The sequence below is a fragment of the Phoenix dactylifera genome, chromosome 8, assembly GCF_009389715.1.
Source record: "Phoenix dactylifera cultivar Barhee BC4 chromosome 8, palm_55x_up_171113_PBpolish2nd_filt_p, whole genome shotgun sequence".
NCBI classification, from domain to species: domain Eukaryota; kingdom Viridiplantae; phylum Streptophyta; class Magnoliopsida; order Arecales; family Arecaceae; genus Phoenix; species Phoenix dactylifera.
Genome location: NC_052399.1, coordinates 9,481,566 through 9,505,798, shown reverse-complemented (window position 1 = coordinate 9,505,798; position 24,233 = coordinate 9,481,566). Strand labels below are relative to the sequence as shown.

The 24,233-nt window shown below is 39.0% G+C and overlaps 2 protein-coding genes across 6 annotated transcripts; one reads left to right on the top strand and one right to left on the bottom strand.

Annotated features, from left to right (window-relative positions):
* Window positions 1-1,488: 1,488 nt before the first annotated feature.
* On the top strand, window positions 1,489-5,725 carry LOC103717219. 5 transcript variants are annotated; one of them, XM_039128880.1, is made up of 3 exons: window positions 1,489-1,634; window positions 2,900-4,998; window positions 5,151-5,725. In XM_039128880.1, the coding sequence occupies exon 2, from the start codon at window positions 3,275-3,277 to the stop codon at window positions 4,529-4,531; it is 1,257 nt and encodes a 418-aa protein (XP_038984808.1). In that variant the 5' UTR covers window positions 1,489-1,634; window positions 2,900-3,274; the 3' UTR covers window positions 4,532-4,998; window positions 5,151-5,725. The 5 variants fall into 5 exon arrangements, with proteins under 5 accessions (XP_038984808.1, XP_008803748.2, XP_038984807.1 ...); XM_008805526.2 differs by having other exon boundaries at window positions 5,131-5,725; XM_039128879.1 differs by having other exon boundaries at window positions 2,900-5,032.
* A 716-nt stretch (window positions 5,726-6,441) lies between these two features.
* Window positions 6,442-9,358, bottom strand: LOC103717242 (protein UPSTREAM OF FLC). The gene is made up of 5 exons (XM_008805558.4): window positions 8,971-9,358; window positions 8,766-8,835; window positions 8,532-8,644; window positions 7,674-8,421; window positions 6,442-6,883 (listed from the first exon to the last, which is right to left on the bottom strand). The coding sequence occupies exons 1-5, from the start codon at window positions 9,215-9,217 to the stop codon at window positions 6,742-6,744; spliced, it is 1,320 nt and encodes a 439-aa protein (XP_008803780.2). The 5' UTR covers window positions 9,218-9,358; the 3' UTR covers window positions 6,442-6,741.
* Window positions 9,359-24,233: the final 14,875 nt, after the last annotated feature.

Genomic DNA, 24,233 nt, shown 5'->3' with positions numbered 1-24,233 from the left:
AAGCTTAAGCTAACCCTCAAATATTTTTGTTTCAAGATTGAACAAAGTTGAGCTTGCTTGTATCTAGCTCATTTCCATTTCTATCTACCAATGGTACATCGATGAAAAAGAAAGAGGAATATAAGGAAAAAAGAAATGTAAAAAGGGATATATTTGACGCCTTAGAGATGATCAAAACCCCTAAAAAAATCTTTAGATCAATTCTACTAGACCAATTTGCTATAGACCTACCATATAAGAAGGGATATTCAAAGCCTCGGTGGCCTGTGAACCCAATCATCCACAGAAGCAGCTTGACCTCTTGGATTAAGATGATATAAGGTAGGCTTTCTATGTTTAGCACAAAAGCAGTGGAATTGTCCACGGGCCTTTTGACTTCCATAAATAAATAGTTTGAAGTGCAGCAATCAATCCTTCGGCACTTTGGTGGGGGCTTATATCATCAAGTGTCAAAATGCACCCAAGGTTGAAGAATGGCGAGATATGCAACAATCCATAATTAATGGAAGATGTGCTACAGCATCCTTGTGCACGAACCCAAATCATAACTGTCAAATCTTAGTTATTTTTTCGTCGTATCGTAATAGGGTATATCAGATTACGAGATAATTTGATAGTTTGGAAAATCATTTATATGAAAAAATAATTGCCGAAAAAAATAAATTTTATTATATTTAGTTAGGAGAAAAATTACTTTAAAAATTGGTATTGGCAAAAGAGTATAATGTTTAGTTAGATGTAATCTTATACGAAAATATTGTCAAACTTCCAGCAATACTCTAAAATAAATAATTCAAATTATAATATTTTATTCTAAGCCCATTTGTTAGCCATTTATGGCCCACTTACATAAACATTATTTCGCATATTGAGATACATTTATGTGAGTTATTAGATATTTTTAAATTAACTATACATATATTAGAAAATATTTTTCTTATTACAAAAAATTTTAGTATATTTTGGTATATAAATAAATATATTAATTATTACTAAATCCTATGTTAGGTTTATTGATAACTAATAAATATTATTAATTATTTACTAATAATTTATATTTATCAATAGATATATTAATATATTAAATATAATACTATTATAACTATTATTATCAATATATTAATAATATATTAATATATATATATATTGATATAATTAATATAATAATATAATATAAGTGTGAGTATTTTCGTTAAGAAATGATATGTTCAGGTTACCTCCATTTGGTAATCCAGTATAAAAAAATAAATACTACTCCTTGATGGTATTTATTTTATATTCTCTATTAAAAAAAAATAGATGTGAGATCTATCATTTGTTTTACCATTTTTTTTAAATATGTTTTTTTATGTCAAATATGATAATCCAATAAAATTTGTTTTTTTATACCAAATTATCCTCAACCAAACAGGCGGCAGGCCTTAAGATTTTTTTTTTGTAAAAAAAACAAAGCGTGCGCTATATGCAAGTTTTATCTTGGATCATTCCATCGTTACATCAACCTTTTAACCTACTACTTTCCATCGGTGAACGAGACGACGCGGTCGGACTCCTTTCGTATAAAACAGCAGAGGCAGCAGAGCTGGGCATTTGCAACCGCTCCTCGTCAAAACCTCCCCTTCCTCCCGATCCTGGTAAGACCTTGACGACCCTTGTCTTCCCGGATTATGGTTGTCACCTTGCTTCTCCTATTCCAGTATATCTCCTACCATCCCTCGCAATGATTACTTCTCTTTCTAATCCTTCCTCTCCTCTCCTCACCAATAGCACGTCATCATCTGTCTCTTGTTGTTTTTGTTCGATCCCAACCATCGGTCAATCAAACTAAGCATGACATCTTTCTAACCGCAACGTATCATAGATTTTTCTTTCACGAGCATGACATGCATTCTCACTGTTCGAAGAAACGCCTGACTCACTCTACTTGTTGTTACCAGCTTGTATTCGTACAGAAGTTTTAGATTTTAGTGAGCAATGACTTGTGCTCCCACGGTGCCATGGTCCTTGATCGTTTCTGGATTTAGCTGATAATAATTTGCTTGAAGTAGGATATTATCTTTTACTATTAGTTAATCTTGATTTTATCTTTATCCTTGCGTGGTACTTAGTTGGATCTAGCTGCTAGCCAACTTGGGGGAGAAATTAGGATGGGTCTGGCGCTATGATTTCCTAGGTCGCTAAATTTAAGTGCTTGAAACTTACTTCACTATTTTGCTAGTCTCTCCTTTCTTCTATATCTTATCTTCTTTTTTACGTTGGACACTTGTTGCATGATTTGCTTTTTTTTTTTCTTTTCTGAATGATTCCACCTGATTTTTATGTCACAAAGTAATTAATTATTTTAGATTTTATTTAGGTTTTTGAATCCTTTCACACACATTTGAAAATCTATTGCTACTTCATCAACCTATATGTTTATTGAAAGATCCACATTTTTCTGTGTCATTCCATAAAAGATCTTCATGTATTCGATATCAAAATAAGCTTCTTAGATTATGATAATAAGGACACCTCAGTCCATTATCTGTCTCCAAGTTTGCCTATAAATAGACACCATATGCATAGCAACTCATCTCATTATTAAGACTATCAACTCCCTTTTGTTTAAAAAGTCCATAGCTAATTGATTGCACAATGGTGACAGCCCTCCCCAAATATCCCGAAAACTGCAATCTTTAATAAGCTAATATTCAAATTCAATGTGTCTCATACAATTTCTAAGTGGCTTTATCAATTTACTATGCTAGCTACAAGCTTGATCAAGGCAGTCTTCTTTTTGTTGTAATTATTATATCTTTGATTGAACACATGTGAAAGTAGTTCTTGTGACAATTTTAGCTTGCTATGATAGGACAGTATCTTTTAAATGCACTCATGAGGTTTCAAATATAATTTCTAGTAATAGTTGACTCGTAGCAAGTGGAACAAAGAGAAGTTGGGTGCAAGACGGTCTGGTTCTGGTGCAGATGTGACACAAACAGGTTTGGTTCAGTCTCTTGTCAAGATACAATCCTGGCTCTCTCCATTTCAAGTCTAGTATTCTCAACAGCTCCTCATGAAGCTCTCCTCACTCATGTGGTCATTCTGCTGGTCTGAATAACAAGTGCATGTTTCTACTTGCCAAGGATGGTTCATCTCTAACAGAAAAGAAGGGGCACAATACCTTTTTGCAGATCAAGTGTCTGATAAGACTGTCTTTATGAAGGTGGTCTAAGGCATGCTGAAACTTTGGGATTGTGTGAATGAAGAATAAGTGTAGATTGTGAGAAGTACAATGTGCCACAAGATCATATCAAGTCTTGCTGCTCTCCCAGAGTCCCTAAAACAAAGGGGAGCTGGACATTATGGCCATCTGAATGTGGCATTCTACCACCATGCTGAAGAACTTGAACAAGAGTCAGTGCAGTCGGAATGGTATAAAATAGCCTATGCTAAGCTCATTAGATTGGCCCATATACTTAAAAATGTGGAGCAGATTGATGGGAGGCTCACTAACAGATACAGCAGCTCAATCATCACAGACGATCATATCATCTCCTATATGAAGACCTTCAACTCACTGGCTAAAGCCTTTATTGGATCTTCGTCAATGCAGTGTGCTTATAAGAAGGGCATCACATCGGCCGATCGATCTGTATTGGCCATGGGCTTCCATGAACCAAACAAAAGGGACTCCATGATGCTGAACTCTCTTACTAGGGTCTGTGACTTCCTGAACATCTCGGCTCAGCAAAGGAAGTCTATCCGTCTGACTGTCTGCCCACAAGTCACACAGCACCACATATGGAGGGGAGCACTTGAGCAGGTGCTTAAAGATTTGAAATATGAAATGAACTCCCTTCGATGCTGTTCTCTGACATTTCAGATGGGTGAGCAGATAGTATTGAGCTGCATCAAGTTTTGTGCCGATGCCACCTATATTTCAAGCTCTGTCTCTCCATCATGGATGCGACCAGCACCTTTAAAAAAGGTTGAGAAGCCACTGCCATCACGCAGGTGGGAGGAAGTTCTTGAGATGTTTGTGGATCTCACAAAGTGCTTAGGGCAAGAGGAAATGTTGAGTCATCATGTCTTGAAGCTTGAAGCGATGAAAGAAGGGTTGTATCAGATCAAAGATATCTTGGTCGAGAGGGATATCAGTTACAAGGAGGCCCGACATGAAGACTGCCTGATTCAGAAGAAGTTAACCAAGAGCTTGGGCCACTCTTCCAAGTGTTTGTTCACACTACTCCTCTACTATCTATATGGCAATGTGAGAGATATTGAGATTGAGGTTTCTGGAGGGGTGTATGAAACTGATGGCAGGTTTTATTTGAGCATTGGGAAGATTGTGACTTCTTGCGATGAATCGATGGTATGGAATGGAGTGAAGCAGCTGAATAGGGCTCTTGGAGTCTTCAAGTTTGTGTGGGAAACAGCAGTTATGAAAGGGGTGTTGGAGTTGCAAGGCCACCTCTGGTGTATGGGGGCTGAGGAAAAAATTCTTACATACAGAGGTAATGTGTTTTATGTGCATGGAATGAGGCCTTGATGGATGCGGAAGTTAGTTCTCCACTAAACAGTTGGAATGAATTCTTTTCTTGGGATTGGACTTAGATGATCAGGAAAATATGACTCAGGTTGCATATCCTAGTCGAAGAGAAAGATGCTTGATTTGATGAATTTGTCAAATCTACTTGTTTTTGGATTTAAAAATGGACAGCCATAGTATAGGACCTGTAGCAAATGATAAATCGTGCAAGGAATTAAAGAGGCCCATTGTTGTTCCGTCAAGTTGTGGCAGCTGCGAGAGCTGTCTGAGGAGTCTCCAGTTTGAGTGATCTGATAATGGATTGAATAAATATTGTTCCTTGTCTCGTTTTGCCATGGAAGATACATTGTATAATGGGAATGATAATTTGAATCACTTGATGCCATTTACTACCGGGCAATATGCGTACCTTCCAAATTGCTCATATCTTGTTGTGTTGATGAACATCCTTTCAAGCTTATTAAATGGTGCGTACATTATGCCAAGATAACTTCACTACAGGTGTTCTGTGCAAGTCCATATTTCTTCTTCTACTTTCTTTTCTTTTCTTTTCTTTTCTTTTTTGAAGGGGGCAAAAAGTTCATATTTCTATTTCACAGTTGAAACAGGTGCAGAGAAGATGAGGCATTGGCTCAACACCTTCTTATTCATAGCAAATTGGAGTCTGGATCAACTGGTGACAAGCATGAGGTGGTCCGCATCAGCCAGAATCGAACATTGTGATTTGTGTGGGGCCATTGGAGGGCATAACAGATCTGCAGTCAGCAAATCAAACAAAATATGCTGGACTCACTCTTTTGGCTCTCATGGTTTCGGTCTTCCCTCGGTGTATCCTAAGATTTCCTGTTGTTGAGAACAATTGTAGAGGAGGGGGGAAAGAAAAGAAAATCTTCGGTTCCTTCAGATCAAGGAGGTGAGTTCCTCAACTTTGAGTTACCTTATCAATTTCGGAACTTCCAGAATTAAGTGGTGGGCATCACACTTTGTTAGAGTTGCAAGACCATACTTGGTGAGTAGGGATAATAATAGGGCTCTAACATATAAAGAACTGCTTCTTTGTAAACAGGATCAGACTCTAACCATGTAAAAGAACATAATCAATTCCTTATTATTTTTAATCTGTTTTTCAGAAGCCAGCATCTGCTAGTTTTGCACCTAACAAAATGATAAGAGAGCCTTGTCGTTCCGATTTCATTATATTTCATTCATTGTGATGTGTGGGTATAAATATTTTCATATATTGTGATAAATGTGTCTATAAGGATTATGTGTCATCAAGCAAGCTTATCAATACGATACTCGTGATGATATTGTAGCATGTCTATTCTCACCAGAAGAGCAATACATTTCATTTATCATAAGAATACTCCATTCATATCATCAGAGACAAGTATAAGACTATTAACAGCCTCACTCTTAAGAAATTGGAGTGCATTTTACCTCAGATTGCTTTCATGCTGCTCCACATGAGGAAGCGAAATAATTGAACTCCACTTCTAGCTTTGCAGGTGTCCTTCATAGGTTTGAGTTTTTTGGGGGACACGAAATGCATGAGCTTATCTCAAAGGATGCTTGTTGGCCATACAGAGAACTGTTACTATGCTGGGAACAAACATATCCAACAACAAACAAAAGGAGAAGAGATTCCTGTCCAATGAGAGCTAGAAACAGTTCCAAACATTTCAGTAGAAAAAAACTTTATGTTTCATTACCCATCTGATGTGGTGGCATCACTGATGAGTTCCACCAACTTTTGCATGTGAATTGGACCAATCGCGAACTGCCACATCAGATGGGTAATGGGCAGACTATAAGGTGGCGCAGCATCATATTACTGTTTAATTGGTTCATTTAATTGCATCCATCCATCCATCAAACACCCATCATTGTGGCTCAGTCAAGAGCATGTATGATAGCATATCCAGAGAAAGATCTTAAGAAATCCACAAATCAGACCCATGGCGTTATGCTGGAGAAATTTAACAGGAGAGCGGAATCTAGTATCTACTCCAAACAAGAACTATGTTGGGAACATTAAATCCTTGCAGGGCCCAATACCAACCATCCCCAATATATCTTGTCAGCAAACAAAGTCAAACCGATAAAGTACAGTTAACACTGCCCCCAGAGAGAAAGAGAGAGAAATAGGGAAATTAGACGACCTTTTCAACAACGCATTAACAACATAGGAACAGTTAAGGGGCATCAATTTATTGGGATCCTTTCTTGGGCGGCTGCTGCTGCTGCTGCTTGGCAGAGGACTTCTTTCTGCCAGGGATACACTTTCCTTTTACTCCTTCTGTCTCCTCCTCAACCTCTAACCTTGTTTCTCCAATTCCAAGCTTTGAGCTCCTGTCCCCATCACCACCACCAACAATAACGAATTCAAACGATAAATCGATTAGTTGACATGATCAAAGCTGTAGCTAATTATGAAAAGTGACTTGTGTATGTAAAAGTAAGACTCAATCATTTGATATCTCCGTGGATATACTTCCCAAAGGATAGACATGAATCCGGATCAAGGAATCCTCTTAATGCATGGTATGGACTCTCTGAAGTTCCTAGTACAATGTTGGTGATGTTTTACTCATGGTGGCTCCTCTTTTTGAATCAGACTACTTACATATTAATACATCAATGTAATTAACTTAGAGAAAACCATTTCAGATGGTTTGGTTGAATTGAAGGTGCCCATCTGATGCTAACCAACCATAACAGCAACATTAAATAAAACTCATAGATTAGGCATTTATCATGCATGATAAAAGGACTGTAGAGGATGGGGTCAAGTCCATTACAATCATTCAAACTGCGATATTACACTAAGTAATTGCTAATATTAACTAGGCTACTAAATAGGATGGGGCAAAATTGAGCATAAGAGATTGAGAATCCCAAGAAGCCATAAGGACATTGAACATGTTCTTCACATATCATACAATGAAAGCATGAACATGTCCCATCCCATCCAATCACTAAAATGCATGTGATGCACGGAAAGTAGGTTATTGAGCTGGACACTCGAATTACTCGAGAGGATCCAAAGGAGACAATATTGTCATGCATCAATGTTCCCTTAAGTAGAGGTTTTTTTGGCTTCACTTATAGGATAAGAATTAAGAGTTTGGCTATATGCTACCTTTCTTCGTTATATGAGTTGGACTTCTTAAGTGAGGGCCCTGGTGGGCCCCTGCTGCCCTCCACGATACTCCCACTAAAGTACTCCTTTTCTTCCACCTGGAGGTGACCGAACCGCGGGTTCTCCGACACGGAGCGCAACTCGTCCTCCTCCCCCGGCCGACTCGCGAATCGACTCACCAACCCCTTGTTCGACGCCCTGCCCCTCCTCCCGCCGGCCAGGGACGATGCGCCGACCGCGGCGGCGGCGGCAGAGGACACGGCGGCCTTTAGCAGCCCTCCGCCGCCGCTGACACCGCCGCCTCCGCCCGCGGCCCGGCCCTTGACCGCCACCGAGCCGCACGCGATGAGCTGGAGCAGGACCGAGTTCCGCGTCTGACCGGGCTCGCCCACGGGGTCGCCGTCTTCGAACCGGTGGGCGGCCGGGGCTTTGTCTGACGAGGAGGAGGAGGGCGGGGAGGCGTCGTCGAGTGAAAGCTCGGTGGGTTGGTCCCGGGTTTTGATCGGCTTCTCGACTCGCTCGATCTCGTCCGTCGAAATGCCGCGGGAGCACCGTCTACTACTGTAACCCCCGGTCGGGGTGACCTTACCGAACTTGCCCACCACCTCCTCTTCTGTTACCTCCTGTTCCCCTTCCTCTTCCTCCTCTGTTCCTTCTTCCTCCTCTTCCACTTCTATTTGTTGTCTGCTAAGGGAAATTTGCAATGGTTTTGGCTGCCTGTTGGTGATCTTTACGTGTGCAAAGCTCTCTGAAATTTAGAATAAATATTACAACTAATTGACAAACAGATGCAAACATGCAATGTTAAACATCACGCATATGGAGTTGGGAGGAAAAGGAAAAAGAATAAATGGTTACCAGAACAAGCTTGGATGATCTCCGAGCCTTTGAGAACGTATTCGGCGCCATCAGCTGGGTAGATGATGTCGTTCTCCGCCAGGTCATTCCACACATAGCCATTCTTATAGCTCCTATTTTATAAAAAAATATAAAGGCATTCGAAAAGCTTTTTCTCTAGTTGGAATAGAAGGATGTGAGCTAAAAGAGATAAGGTTTAGACAATCGTTGACGAACCAAACCAGCAGGGATTACCTCTTGCAAGACCACGAGAACAGGGATGGCATGCCTCTGCCTCTGAGAACCGTCAACCTATCTATCACATCTATTAACCCATCCAGAAAAAGGTTAAAGTTAAGCTACTGCACATAATATGTAAAGATGGATTAAAATAAAACCGAAGATGACTGGCCATTTGCATCCAAGTTGGTAGTATATGTTAGATGGGAAGAAGCAAAACCTTTGAGGCGAAGGTGTTGGTTTGGGAGCTGTGGGAGCTCCATAAAGTGGGGGTGCTCGAGCTGTCCATTCCTACTAAGATAGTATATGACCTGGACCTTCTTCATAGGCCTCGCTAACCTCTGCTGCTGTTGCTGTGTGTTGCCTGCTCTAGCCCGGTCTGGGCTGGTCTCTCTGCTACCGAGTCTCCTCCTCCCTCCTCCTCCCCCTCCTCCTCCACCACCACCACCGCTGCCACCAGCCTCCATCACCACCACCACCACCACTGCTAGTGTTGGCGCTTAGTTCCGGACCTACTTCGGGGAACAGGGGAAAAGAAGAAGAAAAGGTGGCAGGGCTGCTGAAGGAAGAGAAAGGTTAACGAGGGTGAGAGGGAAAGGACTCCACGTACCGATTCCACCCCCCCTCCCCCCTCTGTTCCAGTCTCTTTATATCTATCAATACCGTACGGACAAGAGGGTAGTACGGTCACCGTCTAGCTTGGCGTAGGGTCTGCGTGGAGGATTGTACAGCGTTGTACGGGATTCAACCGTTCATGTCAACGTCTAAAATAACTGCTGTTACGATTATGACCGTTATCTTAATGAATTCTAGAATGCCCTGTCCTAATATCTTTAACGAGTTTTGCTAGGTGCTCCCTGGAATCTATGGTAGGATAAATCTTTCAAAATACTGCTTACCATTGATTGTAGAATGAATGATCCTGATTTTTCTTATAGTAAATGGTTATAACCAATGAAAAGTCTAGCATGCATGGTAAGTACCATAACTTGGATAAAATTTGGAAATTATAATTGATACTAAGTTCGTGATAAATATTGCAATCTTGGGAATAACAGCCGTTGCCCGCCGCCTCAACCCAACCCAACCTCTCCTTCTTTTTTGGTATTAAAAATGGAAGCATCATACAAAACGTGTACGAATATCGTCAAAAAAGTCAAAAAGCAGCACATCTCGAAGCGTACTTGGCAACTCCGCCTCACCCATCCAAAGATGTACTTCCGAGTGATGAGCTACAAAAAAGGCCACCCAATCAGCAGCAGTGTCAGCCTTCCGAAAAACATGCCTCACCTAAACAGCCTGCCCCTTCCGAACCATGACCCAGATATCTCTTAGAAGTGGGTGATACACACCAACTTGCCCTGAACCCGCAGAATCCATCCAAATATCTCCTCTTCCTCCTTACCATCCTTGCCTTGACCTTTCTCTTAATGACCTCCGTCCATCATGCTTCCCCATTGTCCCGTTTTACTTCTCATGATCAAAGCAAATTTTTCAAAATAACTACCGAAAAAAATAGGATGAATATCTGTCTTTTAAAAAAAAATATTAAAAAGCATTATAGCAAATTCTAAAAATTAATAGCATGCTATCCAATTACTTACTCAATATATTAGTAATTAACTATTATTTAATATTACTTTTCATTGTGAGGCCTAATAAAAATTATCATTATATTTTTTTTTCCAGATAGAGAAGACCCAGCCATTGCGCGCAAATCTTAAATCACCTCACAACACAACCACTGCCTTCTTTTTTTGGAAAAGAGAAACCATCTGAACTAACCATTTTGATCCAAATAGTAGGGCTAGTGCTAGTGTAATAAGAAGTCATGAAAAAACCAAAAAGTTATACAATTAATATGCAGTACCTGAAGAGTAACACCTATTACATTGGTTTAAAATAGAGAAACATTAAAATGAACACATTTTATCCAAGAATTTCCTTTTTGTTGAGATTTGGCACTTTCTAGCATTTTATTTTTTTTATACATATTGATTTTTTTTGAGGAGGGGAAGAGAGAAAGAGAGGCAGACATACATGTACCATAATTATCCAAATTCAAACCTTTAGCACATTGTCCAAAAATCAAATACAAAACATTTGGTTGCTAAGCAACCAGGGCAAGCTGTAATTCTGGGCTTCAATTTTGAAAGCTAGTTTATATTCAAATGCTTGGCCTATTCATTAATGTGCAAAAAACAATCATAACACTATATATAGATAGCTTGAAATACATCTAAAACTGGGTCATATTATATGTATGGGACTAACATAAAAAATACTAACTCTAATCATAAATTGCCATAGCAGAGAGCAATTGCCATGGTAAGATACAAACATATGTCCATTTTATTATAAGCACATGCATATGGAATCTTTGATAGGCCATTTTTTTGGAATCAATATGTCTAATAACACATTTATGATGCCTTACTAGAAGAACTCAATGTGAGTGTCACCTAATGATTAATGTCTTTAGACAGCTACAAGAGTTCAAGATATATTCATGGTGTATATTATTGCGAGTGTTAAATGATACATGATGAGAGTTTATCCAAAATTAAACACATTACAGAGAAAGTTATATCAAGCCTTGAAAACAAATTAATACTAAGGTTTTCTCAGAGTAAATACATGAGGCCTTTTCTAGATATTTTATTTATCACAAGATTCTGTGACAGCAGATGAGGGAAGGACATGGAGAGCTTAGATCATGGGCAGAGATTTTATCCCAATCGGCAGCCCCGCTGGGGAGTAATAAATGGCGTGGGACTTTATGGGGAAGGGAGGGGCATGGCGAAGGCAGAAGGGGAGTAATCAGACGGCTGACATCCTTCCAGCCATACAATCAGAGGCTCTCTGCACGAGACCTCTCCGAGTAGCATCTCGTGGGCTCCCCGTGCCAACCATTTGCTCGGCCTTCATTTATTGATGACCAGCATCCGCCTTTCTTCTATAGTTTAAAAACTACTAGGTACGATGTGCGTCTGCCACACCGTGGCATTCATGTGGGTGGATTTCCCACCGTCGGCTTAATCCTCCTCGCTTGCCGCTTTTAGAAAAGGTTTGGAAGCTTTCCATCGGGTAATTGGGAATACGGGCTTTCCTTTTTATGCTCTTAAATTTGCGTGTGGTCATTTCCATGGGATGCCTTTCTCCACTCGTGGTTTACGGACACTTTGGTGGATTTGGACTCTTCTACTTTAATTAAAAAAAAAAATACAGCTTTTTGAAAATCAAATAATTAATAAAAAAATATAAAATATATAAATAAATTTATTTTATTTTATTAACTTAAGTTTTTGGAGCAAGTGATGATTTTAATATGATATTAAAGTAGAGATCCTGAGTTTGAACATGTATTCTTTAATTTTATTATTAAAAGTTTTACATGTTCAAGCTTTGGGGCAAGTAATGATTGTAACTTAATTATAGATTATTTTAGTAGATTTTTATCAACTGATTCTTGAATCTTTGTATTAGTTCTTTATATTTTTTTTCTTTTAATTTATTGCTTGAATATCGCTCAGATTAGCTTCACTAGCTAGCATGGAGTAAAACTTTTAACATTTTTTATGAAATTTAGTTTTTTTTTGTCTCTGTATTTAAATCTAGATTTAAAATAAATGGTGCAATAACAACTACCATGATTACTATGAAATGATTTTTAGTAATTATGAAATATTATAATAAAGATATCCTGAAAAATTAATGTAGTTTTTGTTGAGCATCATGATTATAATGCATGACCTATGGGAAATTTGAACGTGAACCTCCTCCAGAGGCCAACCGCTGGAACTTGGTTATTGATAGAGTTAATAAAAATTTCAATGATGCACACAATGTTATAATGTTTATTTAAGAATATGTTTCGTAATGTTTTATTTTTTATTTTTTCCTTCTCCAATAAGAAGAAAAATGATGACTATTTTTTGCTAACCTTATAATTAACTATTGAACCATACAAGTATAATTTGGAACATAAAATACAAGACTACATAGTCCAATTGTTGCACTTTTTTTTATTTGGAGGGAGGGTATATATTTAATTCATGGAGATGTATCGTTATCCAAGTATTTATCAGAGATAATTTTTTATTATTTCTATCGAAAGATTGATGGTGCTTCTACCACTATTTTAGCTCATAATATATGTTCTTTAAAATACCTTAGAACTTTTTTCATGCATAGAATTTTCCACACTCAACTTCTTGCATGCACATACCTAGTGCCTTATAGTAATATGGAATCAATACATTCACGCGCATTTGAAAATAAAATATCTAATAATTTAGAAGAAATATCTCTTACAATTGCCCACAGATTTGGTTATGCATGATTGGCAACATATGCCACCATCCAATCTGCCATCCCATTAACTTTTCTCTATAAATATTCTTCTTTTATCTATCCATCTCATCAAAGATTAAGCATCAATCTCGGCACAAATTATTCTGCCATTGCACATACATCATTTTACAAGTGAAAGAAGGTATCATTTTGCCCATTGCCCAAAGGGCCATATCAGGTTGGCAGAAGGACCAGAAGGCATAAGGTACAAAAAGAGGCTCAGTGGAGAACTCACTGTTTGTCATGTGATCGTTGGGATGGATGGTATATGGAACCCGCCAAACATGGCCTCAGCTAGAAGGAATTCTTCGCACTGGACAAACTCAGGCTATGATGGCCTATTGATTTCAGCTGGCTTTCTCTCTATCTTTTCTTGATCGAATGAACGCTTTGTTTCTTCTTGCGTTGTCCATCTGGCATCCATTCTATCCATTGGATATTTTTTCCAACCTTTCTAATTACCTTTTCTTGAAACTTAATTAAGGTTTTAATTTTTTTTTTAAAAAAATACCAGGTTCTATTATCCACCGGCAATAGTAGTTCATTTCAAAGCAGAGAACTCCAGAAAAAAAGGAGAAAAAAAAATGAGGGTGCTGATTTTAAAATTACATTGTTATATATAGTTTGTGTAAATCTCTCTTCTCTTGTTATACCTGCCCTTACATGATGCTTATCAGCTGTTGGATGATGAATGATAGTCATTAGTGTTGATGGCTATCATTTTCTCACTCCTTTTATTTGTTGAAGTGATATGGATTTCATGAAACTCTTTCAAGCATTATATTTGGAGAACAAGCTCCAAATAAAGCATTAATATGAAGGGTTATATAGTCTTTAGGATGTGTTTTTTTTTTTGGGGTCATTGACATGAATAATTCTTTCATTGTTTTTATGAAATAGTGATTAGTCGCATTCCAAAATAATACACAAAAAGGGGGTTTTTTTTTTCCTTTTTCTATTCTCTCTTTATTTGTTGTTGCTTCTCATCTTGACTTAGATGCACTATATAAACTATTAAAGTAGCATTTATGATGCCTTAATGGTATGCAAATGCTTTCTGATAGTGATAAGTCTATGCTTGTAGCGCGAGCCCTCTATTTTTGAAGTCAATTACAACGAGTTATTTGGGTTTGTTTATGTCTGTATTTTGATCTCGTTGGATAGTATAGGTTCTCCATTCAAGAAATGGTTATTAATTGAGAATATACTACTAGTTACCTAATAAACAATTTGATTATTGTCCATCTAGGTATAGCTAACCACATTTTGGTAAAAATCAAGCATTGTTTATTTATTTTTTTCTTTTCTTGGTAATGCATTAAACGTTTAATTCTGAATTATCAAATTTTATATTTCTCAGAGATCTCTTAATCCAATATGCCACCTTTATATGTATATCCAATTTTCTACATAATGAATGTATGAGAACTCCTATACGACATCCTTATTTAGGAATTAGGTGCAAGGGTGAGTGCTTATGTGTATGCACATACATTCATGCATCAATTGCATATGCATGGAAATTCTTTGGTAGTGGCATATTATAATATGGGTTTTGGTCTATGCTGCAAGTCTAGACCATGCATGTAAACACCCATGTATTACTTGTCAAGAATTTTTCTTCTTTTATTTTTAAATTAAGAGAGAGCGAGCGGAATTGAAATCCATCCAAACTATACTTACCTAGTTCCTTTTCTTTTTTTAGAGCACCATCTAAGAATCACCCATGTATACTTACCTACTTTCCTTTCCTTTTCTTTTAAATTAAGAACATCCTACTAATAAAAAATTGATTTTGATCTCATTTGTACAAATTTACCAATCAAATATTGGCCATGAAAAAGAGTTCGCTAAAGTCGTGATTCCCTTTAAAAGCTAGATTGAATTAATGTTTATAGACTACGGATCCTTCTATGAATTAGGCTCCTATCAAACCAACCACTAGTAATGGATTTTTTCTTAACATGAATTTATCTAAACTAAATCAGCACAACAATAAATAGATAATTAAGTAAATAAAAAAATAGAAAATGAGATTTAGATGGTCGCATGGATTATACAGGAATAATTATTCTTTTTTTTTTAAAAAAAAAAAGTTGCTCAAGTCATTCATGAGGCACAAAGTTCTTGCTTTTGTCTATCCATAGGATTCAACGGTGCATTCTACTACCACCTCTTGGGCACTAGCCTGTGAACCCAAAACATTCAAATAAGCAATCTCAGACTTGTCCCATAGGTAAAGGCTCACATGCAAACCAAGTCATAGCATACTTACTCGATGGAAGAGGATAAGTTTCACATGAAGCAGCAAACCAGATGTTATGAGTTCAAATCCATAGCTGCGAGCCAAAAGGCCGTGCGAGTCTGAGCTGAATGATGGGTTTCTTCAGACTCTGAATAAAGGGGAGCCCTCTGGACATACCTAACCCTAAAACTTCGAGTTATAACTTTGTTTGTTCATCTGCAAGGATAAAGAATCCAAAGAAAGAAGCACTTCTTGGGCAGTAGGGAAAGTTTGTTGTCACGTAAAATGGAGCTGTAGATGTCCCTGTCCGATTCCTAAGGACAAGCAGAAAAATCTAAAATATGCTGAAGGTGATGAAATCAATGAAGACATAGAAGACAAATTTTTTGCATGAATGATAGGTACTAGGTACAGGAAATGGTCCGGACTTGGACCTTGTTAATAGATTCTTGGCCATCCGGCCGTTCATCATTTCGATATACTAGACTTCTACACTTCAAGTATTTGAACAGGATGAGAAGAGAGCATCTCTCAACTTTTCTACGATTGTAACCATATTATCGGAACGTTTCTGTCTCTTAGGAATGGAATGACTCTAGGGTTATAACTATAGAACAGAGTGCCTCTATAGTTGTAACTGCGTGATCTTATACACTCTCTCTATATATATTATTCATTGGAAATAATAATATAATGCAGTCTAGTCATTAATTCCCACTCCTAATAATATTTCTAGCACCTAGTTCTACAATAAAACTCGGTTTCCATCATCATCTTCAATTTATCAACGATAACAACAAATAAGATGGGCAAGTCACCGCCTAGTCCACAAATCAAAGTGCAGGGGCTTAAGTTTTTATTCCCAACATATATACTATGATGTTGAAAGATGACCGATAGTTTCACAATGGATTGTGATACTCGATACTTCTAGGGTTTTATCTGGACGATATTATGGTTTAAATACAGCTGCATATTTATATAGTGCCATCTCCCTATGCAAGAATGATCAACATCTCTTACTTCTATTTAGGCAAAAAGAAAATCTCTTAACACAAATTAATGAAATCCAATTGCTATATCACTACTAACCAAATTTAGGTGAGCCAACACGCGTCCCTATCGCTCTATAGAGATTTTAGGTTCAAATTGGGATAGCACTATCCTCATTGTGTTTTTTGTGAAAAAAAAAGGGGCTGCCATAGCAAGTGATAATCGAATTTCATTGGTTTCATGTCATCATTTTTTTGAGGGTACATTTAGTTGTGGTCTTTGTTTATTTTTGGATAATTATCTAAAATTCTTAATTTTCTTGCAAGGACAATTCGTACCTAGGAATTGGAGTAGAGGCATCCTTATTGTACTTCTCAAAGATACAAATGGCTATAGCAAATGTTGTCAAACTTCATTGGTTTGGGCATTCTTAGTTGTGACCTTTCTTTATCTTGTGATGATGGCCTTCAACTCTCAATTTTTGTTGTGAGGACCATCTCTACCATGGAGGAATATTTTGACCTTATACCCTCCTTTTCTTTCTTGGTCTATTTTTCGAATGAATTGGTGGCAGCAGTTATGTGTGCTCACTTCCATTTATCAATGAAATTGTGGTGATAGTTGTCACCATTAGCTCACCATAGAAATTCGAGGCACCTCTATCACGTTACCTAGATGGCTTACATAAAAGGTTGAAATTGTTACTGGTCCAGGAACAGGATAATAATTGCTAGTTAAATATCAAGACTGTTGTAATTAAATTGCAAATTAACTTTATAAACATAAAACATTTAGATACTGCCTAAAAGATCACAGAAATATGATTTAGTAAAAGTCTAAATTGTATGTTTTCGATTTCTAACCCAATAAGATCTTTAACAACAGCATCAAAGACCATATTAATTAATTTCAAACTATAGTTTTATATAGCTCTTTTTCTATTAGTAAAAACCACTCTTATATGAGGTTTTGAATAACAATTTATACCATTAAAATAGACCTCCACTGAAACTATTATTTAACATTATAATGGTTATAGTGGTCATTGTTTATCCCAATAAGTAAAATCTCAAACTTTTGATGCTCAAATAGTAATTATTGTAGTGCAAGTAACAACAGATAAATAATGGTGTTGTCATTTCATTTAGTTTTTATTGAATACAAAATATTATTTTTGGGTTGTACTAAAAAAAATTATTTTTGGGACCTACAATTACTTTGAAAAGAAATTTAATGTAAAAATTGGATTTTAGAAAGTTGATATTCTATTTAGAGAAAGATATAATTGCCAATAATAACCGTTATGCATATTGTAATTGACCATTGTGAAAATTAATGCATTAATGTGATAGCTATTATTTTTTCCATCCATTCTTATACATGTAAATTTTAATAGGGGTGGCCAAAACAGTTATAATATTATTTTATAAAACCTCAGTCATTATATGTATTGATGTTCTCAATTTACAATTTGAAGCATCACTAATATCCTTCTTGTTGAATAATGTTTATCTATGTATTAAAAACTTAGCTTTTGGAGTTTTTTTGCCTTTTTGCACCATCCCATCTCACTTAAATTAGAGGCTATGCATTCAAACAAATTGAATAGAAGCTCACAAAATCTAACTTTTGCTGCTTCGAATCAAAGCAAAGACAGATATAACTAAAACTTAGATTCTCGTCCTCTTGCTAAAAGGTTGGGAGACATATAGTATCATCCGAGCAAAAGTTTTTTTGTGGTCTTGAGCTTATAATTACATTCCTCTTCTCAGCATGCATTTGTATCTCATGTAGATGGCTAAATCAATTCCGTGGTTTCACATATAACCATCCCGATGTGAGGTTTCAATCTTAATGCCAGACAAATCGTACCTGCCAATACTTGGGGGGGGGGGGGGGGGTGGTCAAATTTGGAGTCTCGCATCTGTGACCATGCATACATCATCCTCATCCTGGCCTCTCACATGGATGCCATGAAGTTATATAGCCATAGGAGTTGTTGCTGGAAAACAGACCCCGGGGCGACCGCGAGCCTAGGAGGAGCTTCTGCTGTAGTGCGGTGGCAGACGGCTGTCTCCGACGGACCTGCAAGAAGCCTGGGCCGGGGGATCCGGCGAAGACCCTCCGATGCTTAAGTCAGAAAGGAATTTGGAGATATTTTAATGGAGAGATGTTTTCTAGCGAGGAGAGAAGATACCCCTCTCCCAGAGTCCCCCCCTCTTTATAGGAGGGGGTGTAGCAGTTACACGTAATCGGATGTGATCGTTGAGATTGCTGGGATTCAAATATTGACAACTGTTGTGGTGGAGACTGCTGGATTTGATCCTGGATATGGAGGATTTGGTGATCCTTTCTTTAGGCAGACTGGCTTGACTATTAGTGGGGTCGGGGTCGGTCTCAGCTTCTGACTAGGTCTTTCTTGACCTTGAGGTCAATCGGGCTTTGCTCGGCCGAGACCATGAGTGTTGAGGTCATGCCTGCCGAGGTTGTGCCTGCCGAGGTCGAGCCTGCCGAGACCACACTCGCCAAGATCATACTTGCCAAGGCCATACTTATCGAGATTACGTCCATTGTTGGATTCGGATGCTTTAATTGTATATGTGGGCTAGTCCATTTTCCCCCCATCACTATCCCCGACTTCCGAGTTCGAGTCGTTTTCGAGCTCGGGCGAAGGAAGTAGCTAATTCTGTCATGTTGATAAGATTAGGCGGACCTTGCACAGATGGAAGTTTTCTCTAACAGATGGCGCTAGAGGAAGGGCCCCGCCGAAACTTTTCCGCACGAATCCTTTCCGCTGGGGGGATAGTGTTGGGGGGTGGATGGGGGACCCGAGACTTTAGTTCCGCATTGGAAGAGTAACGGAAAGGATTGTGCCTTATAAGGATGGGCCACCCCTTTCCTTCCTGGGGGCCCTTTTAAGAAGGACAATGCCGTGAGGAAAATATTGCCCATTAAGAGCTGCACACGACACGCGTCGTGCGATACATACGCACTTTCCCAAAGCGGACAATACCTCTGGTCGGGACGCAGTCACTTTTCCACTCTAACAGATTCACATATACAATTAAAGCACCCGAATCCGATGACGGGCGTAATCTCGATAAGTATGGCCTCGGCAAGCATGATCTCGGCGAGTGTGGTCTCGGCAGGCACGACCTCGGCAGGCATGACCTCAACACGTATGGTCTTGGCTGAGAAAAGTCCAATTGACCTCAAGGTCAAGGAAGACCTAGTCAGAAGCTGAGACCGACCCCGACCCCACCAACAGTCAAGCCGGTCCACCTAAAGAAAGGATCACCAAATCCTCCATATCCGAGATCAAATCCCGCAGTCTCCGCCACAACGGCTGTTAATATTTGAATCTTCGCAATCTCAACCGGTCGCCAGCTAGCCTGAAATCCCGCATCATCTACGGTAATTCATTTAACTCAAGATTTGCGCAATCACATCCGATTGCGTGTAATCACTACACCCCCTCCTATAAAGAAGGGGGACTCCGGGGAGAGGGACATCTTCTTCCCTCGCCAGAAAACATCTCTCCATTAAAATATCTCCAAATTTCTCTCTGACTTAAGCATCGGAGGGTCTTCGCCGGATCCCCCAGCTCAGGCTTCTTGCAGGTGCGCCGGAGACAGCCGTCCGCCACCTCACTGCAGCAGAATCTCCTCCTCTTCGGCTTGCAGTCACCCCTGGGTCTGTTTTCCAGCAACAGGAGCTGAAGGAGGAACTAGTGTCATGATCGAAAGTGCTAAAAGATCTGTAAATTAAAACTGCTATCAAGATGGATCAAAGGATTAACATTACTCTACCTTTTCTTTTGTATCATTTTATTTTTCAAAGAAACATAGGATAACTTACTATCATTTTGCTTTAAAAAAAAAAAAAATCTTGTTTAGAGCTGGAGGAACGCTTCTATTATCATTTTATTTCAGTTGATCAACAAAAACTAGCAGAACAACAAGTTTGAAGTGTAATTTTATGCATGCATAGTGTATACATGCATATATAATTATGTATATACATGCATGTATGCATGCACACAAATGTATATATCAGGCATATACATATAGCCTGCTTCATTAAGTCTATTTTTGAATTAAGTAGAAGATTGAACAAGCGAAATAAAAGTAATTATAACTTTAGATCGCGATAACTTTTGTCCATAAAGAAATAGAGGCATAAATAAATGAGAGCTTCGTGTTATACATACTTGATTATGCCAACCTTTCTTTTGACATATTTGTCCTTGCCATAAGCAGATTTGATTGAAATAACTATTTTCTTCAAATCTTGTTTGACAAACACAATAAACTGACTCAAAATCTGATGCATATGACCTAATTTACTCGAACCAAGCACTAACTAAGTTCTTAACAATACATAAGGATAATATGTAGAGAATATATATGTCAAAGCTAGAAATATCTTAAGAATCACTTATATGAAACTTCCTACAGTTGATGAATGCTATAATGTTATGATAGATCATTGGAAAATGGAGGATTAACTAAGCCTTTCTAGGGCCTCCCTTTAACCTGCTCTCCTAGCTGCACCCAGCCACAGGGCATACGATAGCATATGCTAGTGATTAGGTTAGACAAAGTTAGGATTAAGTTATTTAGATCTTCGAGGTGTTCCTCTTCTTTCAATTTGGCTTGTGACCATCTCTAGATCGTATTTTAACTCTATATGTTTCCATGGTATAATAAATACATTCTTTACTATGAAATATTCATTAGATTCTTTTTCATGAAATGGTAAACCATGTCAAACACAAAGAAATAATTTTAAAGCATCAAGGTTAGCATCTACTTTGGGAATAAAAGGGATTTGATTGTGCAGTGGATACCTTAAGACTGCGACTAAACTCTTAGGCCATGTTTGGTTACCAAATAGCTAATTAGGTGACGAATATCTTTAACCATTGCTGGCCATTCCCTAATTAGATAACAATGAGTTAGAATTATTCTTTGTTTAGTTGACGTCCAAGGATTGGAAAGATATGCTAGGGAAAAAAAAAGAGAGAAAAGAAAAGAAAAAAAAAAAAAAGCTATCGTGGTTAAATCTTTTGAGAACGTTGACCAAACAAAGTTGACGTATTATTGTTCTTATTTGTTTGGCTATCTATGTGGATAACCGTCATCTTACCACCCCTAAGCAGCATTCAAACAGTGTGTACAAGCAAAAGCTTTTTGTTTATACTAATCATGATTGTTTTGAGGATAACTGTTCATTCATTTGTTCTTATATAACGGTTTTGATCATTACCATTTTTTCAAAGAAAAACTCCGAATCATAATCCATGTTTTTCCAGTAAAATCTATAATATTTGCAAAGAAGGCGGCTTTAGCTGCGGCACTACGTGCAAGAGAGACTGATAGAGAGGATACTGTGGCTGGTGCGAATCTGGTACATTTGGAGCAGTTTGAGGAGGAGGGAGAGAGAGAGGGAGAGAGAGAGGAAGTAGAGGAGCTCACGCATCAAGGCATGGCAGCGTCCCCAAAAGGCTCAGGCTGGCGGCTTTGGATCCCGTGCTCCCTTGCCCCTGCCCTTTTGGAGGGATCTTTGATGGGACCTCCCCCTAAAGGCCAAGAGATTTTAATACCATCGCCAACCGCTGTTCCTCAGTAAATGCTTTCCTGTGCGATCACGTCGTCGAAAGAAGAAAAAGACGCCTCGTGCCTGCTCCGATCCAGCCCGGACCCAGACAAACTCCCTCACATCTTTTTAGACTTTGGAATTTAAGAACGTAAGCGATGACTCAACTGTTGCTCGGTCAACGAGTTCTCAAGTATTTTCTTTTTTCTACAAATTAAGAAAATATGACGCAGATGAGTTGGAGTCGTGGCAGGAGCTGGGATGGTCATTAGAACAGTTTTTAGCCACATAAATTGTTATATAACAGGAATTATAATAAGTAACAAATAATAAGTTGAAAGAATGAATTCTGAATTGACGTGGGTTTTTTTTTTTTTTCCATCCTCGTTATAAAAAGGATGAATTCCAATCTTCCTATGATAAGCCTATCCAACTTGGTTCCTTCCAAATCTAAGGAACATCGTTAAAGAATCGCCAACACCATTTAGCTAATAAAATTAAATTTTTCTCAAATTTGGCACATCTTGTTTGGGTAGGAAGATATATATCCTCATATTTATGCATCTTAATTTACTACAACAGTGTTTTCTCTCTTATCTTCTCATTTAAACGGGGCAGCACAGGGAAAGCTTCTTTTAATCTTTGGACCCCTAAATCTCTTCCTATGCGGTATATTGCACTCAAGGAGTTGTTGGCTTGGCACACTTCTCGAAGCAGGCACCCGTACATGCTTCCATGGCCGCATACTTACTTCTTACCCCATTAAACACCGCATCACTCATGATGTTGGTGCTCCTTAGCACAAAGAACAATTCATGCTGGAAGGAGAGGACTTGAATGAAAGATATGCGACATATATACCTGCATTGCCCTAAGAAAGGGTGATAGATATATACCGGGCTCTGGATGGTCATGGCATGAGGTCGTGAAACAGGGAAAGCTGGATTTGAGCTCCATGTTTAATTGGGAATGTTTATGAGCATGCATGTTGATGGGGTGCAAAATGGATCGTCTTGCTCAGGGCAAGAGATCATCCTATTTCGGCCGAGCAGACCACAACGTTGATCAGACAGAACCGCGGTCCTATTCAGAACCAGTCCGATTTCAGATTCCACCAAAAGCTCAATTGACCTCGATCGAATCTCTCAACTACCACGACCTACAGTAACCTCTTCTAATGCTTATAATGACGTCTCAGACTCGAGCTCGGAACGTCCCGTTGTGTCAACTATGGGCCCAAAAGCTCCTTCGACCATAGGAATATTCCCCGACCCGCCCCAAGCTTGATATTCGCCGATACGCTCGGACCAAGCTCGAGGCGCCTTTCATATTTGCAGACCCGCTCCGACCAAGCTCGGGGCGCCTTCTATATTTGCCGACTTTCTCCAACTAAGCTCGAGGCGCCTTATCCATCAATACGCTCCGACCCTCGAGCTCGGGGCGCTCTACTGGGGAAGCTAGGCCGACCTCAGCACCCGACAAGCCGACCTCGCCAAATATATGGTGCGACCTCTCACCGAGCTCGACCTCGCCTACGGCCGCATCCACGAGCCTGCCCACGCTCGCCTACGTGGCCGTACATTGCAACGCCTCCGCGTCATGCTTTGCTTGCTGGCCAACTACAGTCAAGGATAACGCCATACTGCTCCAGCTATACCCTGCTACAACTGTCAACGTTTTACCGTACACAAGAACGAACTGCATCGTGCATCTCAACCAAGCTTTAGCTACGCGCCATCTGGCTTGAAGCCATCTCCTCTCATAATGAGAACGGGCCATACCTCCGCTATCTGGGAACCTCTACAGGGACTATAAATAACCCTATCAGGTAATGCCTAAAGGATTTTTGATCCATCTGAGTTCCACCCTAACTTGAGCGTCTGAGGGCCTTTATCGAAACCACCGGAAAGGCTTTGTACAGGTACATTGTTGCGCGGGAGGTGGCCTACCCTCTTTCTTAACATTTCGACAGCTTCCTCGACTCCTCCGGCATGGTCGCCTTCGGGCCAAATTTGAACCGATCATTGTGGATTGCAAGCCACTCCTGGCTCGCAGAATGGGGTGACTCATACATAGATCAGACTGTGCTTGTGATAGATTTTCTTGCAAACAGGTAAGCCTTTTGGTCATCCTTTCTCCATGCAAACTTAACAAACATTGGAGATTGAAGGGGACGATCGAGAATGGCATGAAGCATCATCAGTTTGTAGACCTCAAGTCCCCTAGTAGAAGCTCGATCATCTCCTTTTTTGATCAAAATAACTCACAACATTGGGTTACATTTCCAGTCTGAG

Coding starts and splice junctions, on each gene's coding strand:
- LOC103717219 (XM_039128880.1), top strand. CDS start 3,275: ATGTGCCACAAGATCATATCAAGTCTTGCTGCTCTCCCAGAGTCCCTA.
- LOC103717242 (XM_008805558.4), bottom strand. CDS start 9,217: ATGGAGGCTGGTGGCAGCGGTGGTGGTGGTGGAGGAGGAGGGGGAGGA. Junction 8,645..8,765: donor TTCTCGTGGTCTTGCAAGAG/GTAATCCCTGCT, acceptor TTTATAAAATAG/GAGCTATAAGAATGGCTATG. Junction 8,422..8,531: donor GATCATCCAAGCTTGTTCTG/GTAACCATTTAT, acceptor TCTAAATTTCAG/AGAGCTTTGCACACGTAAAG.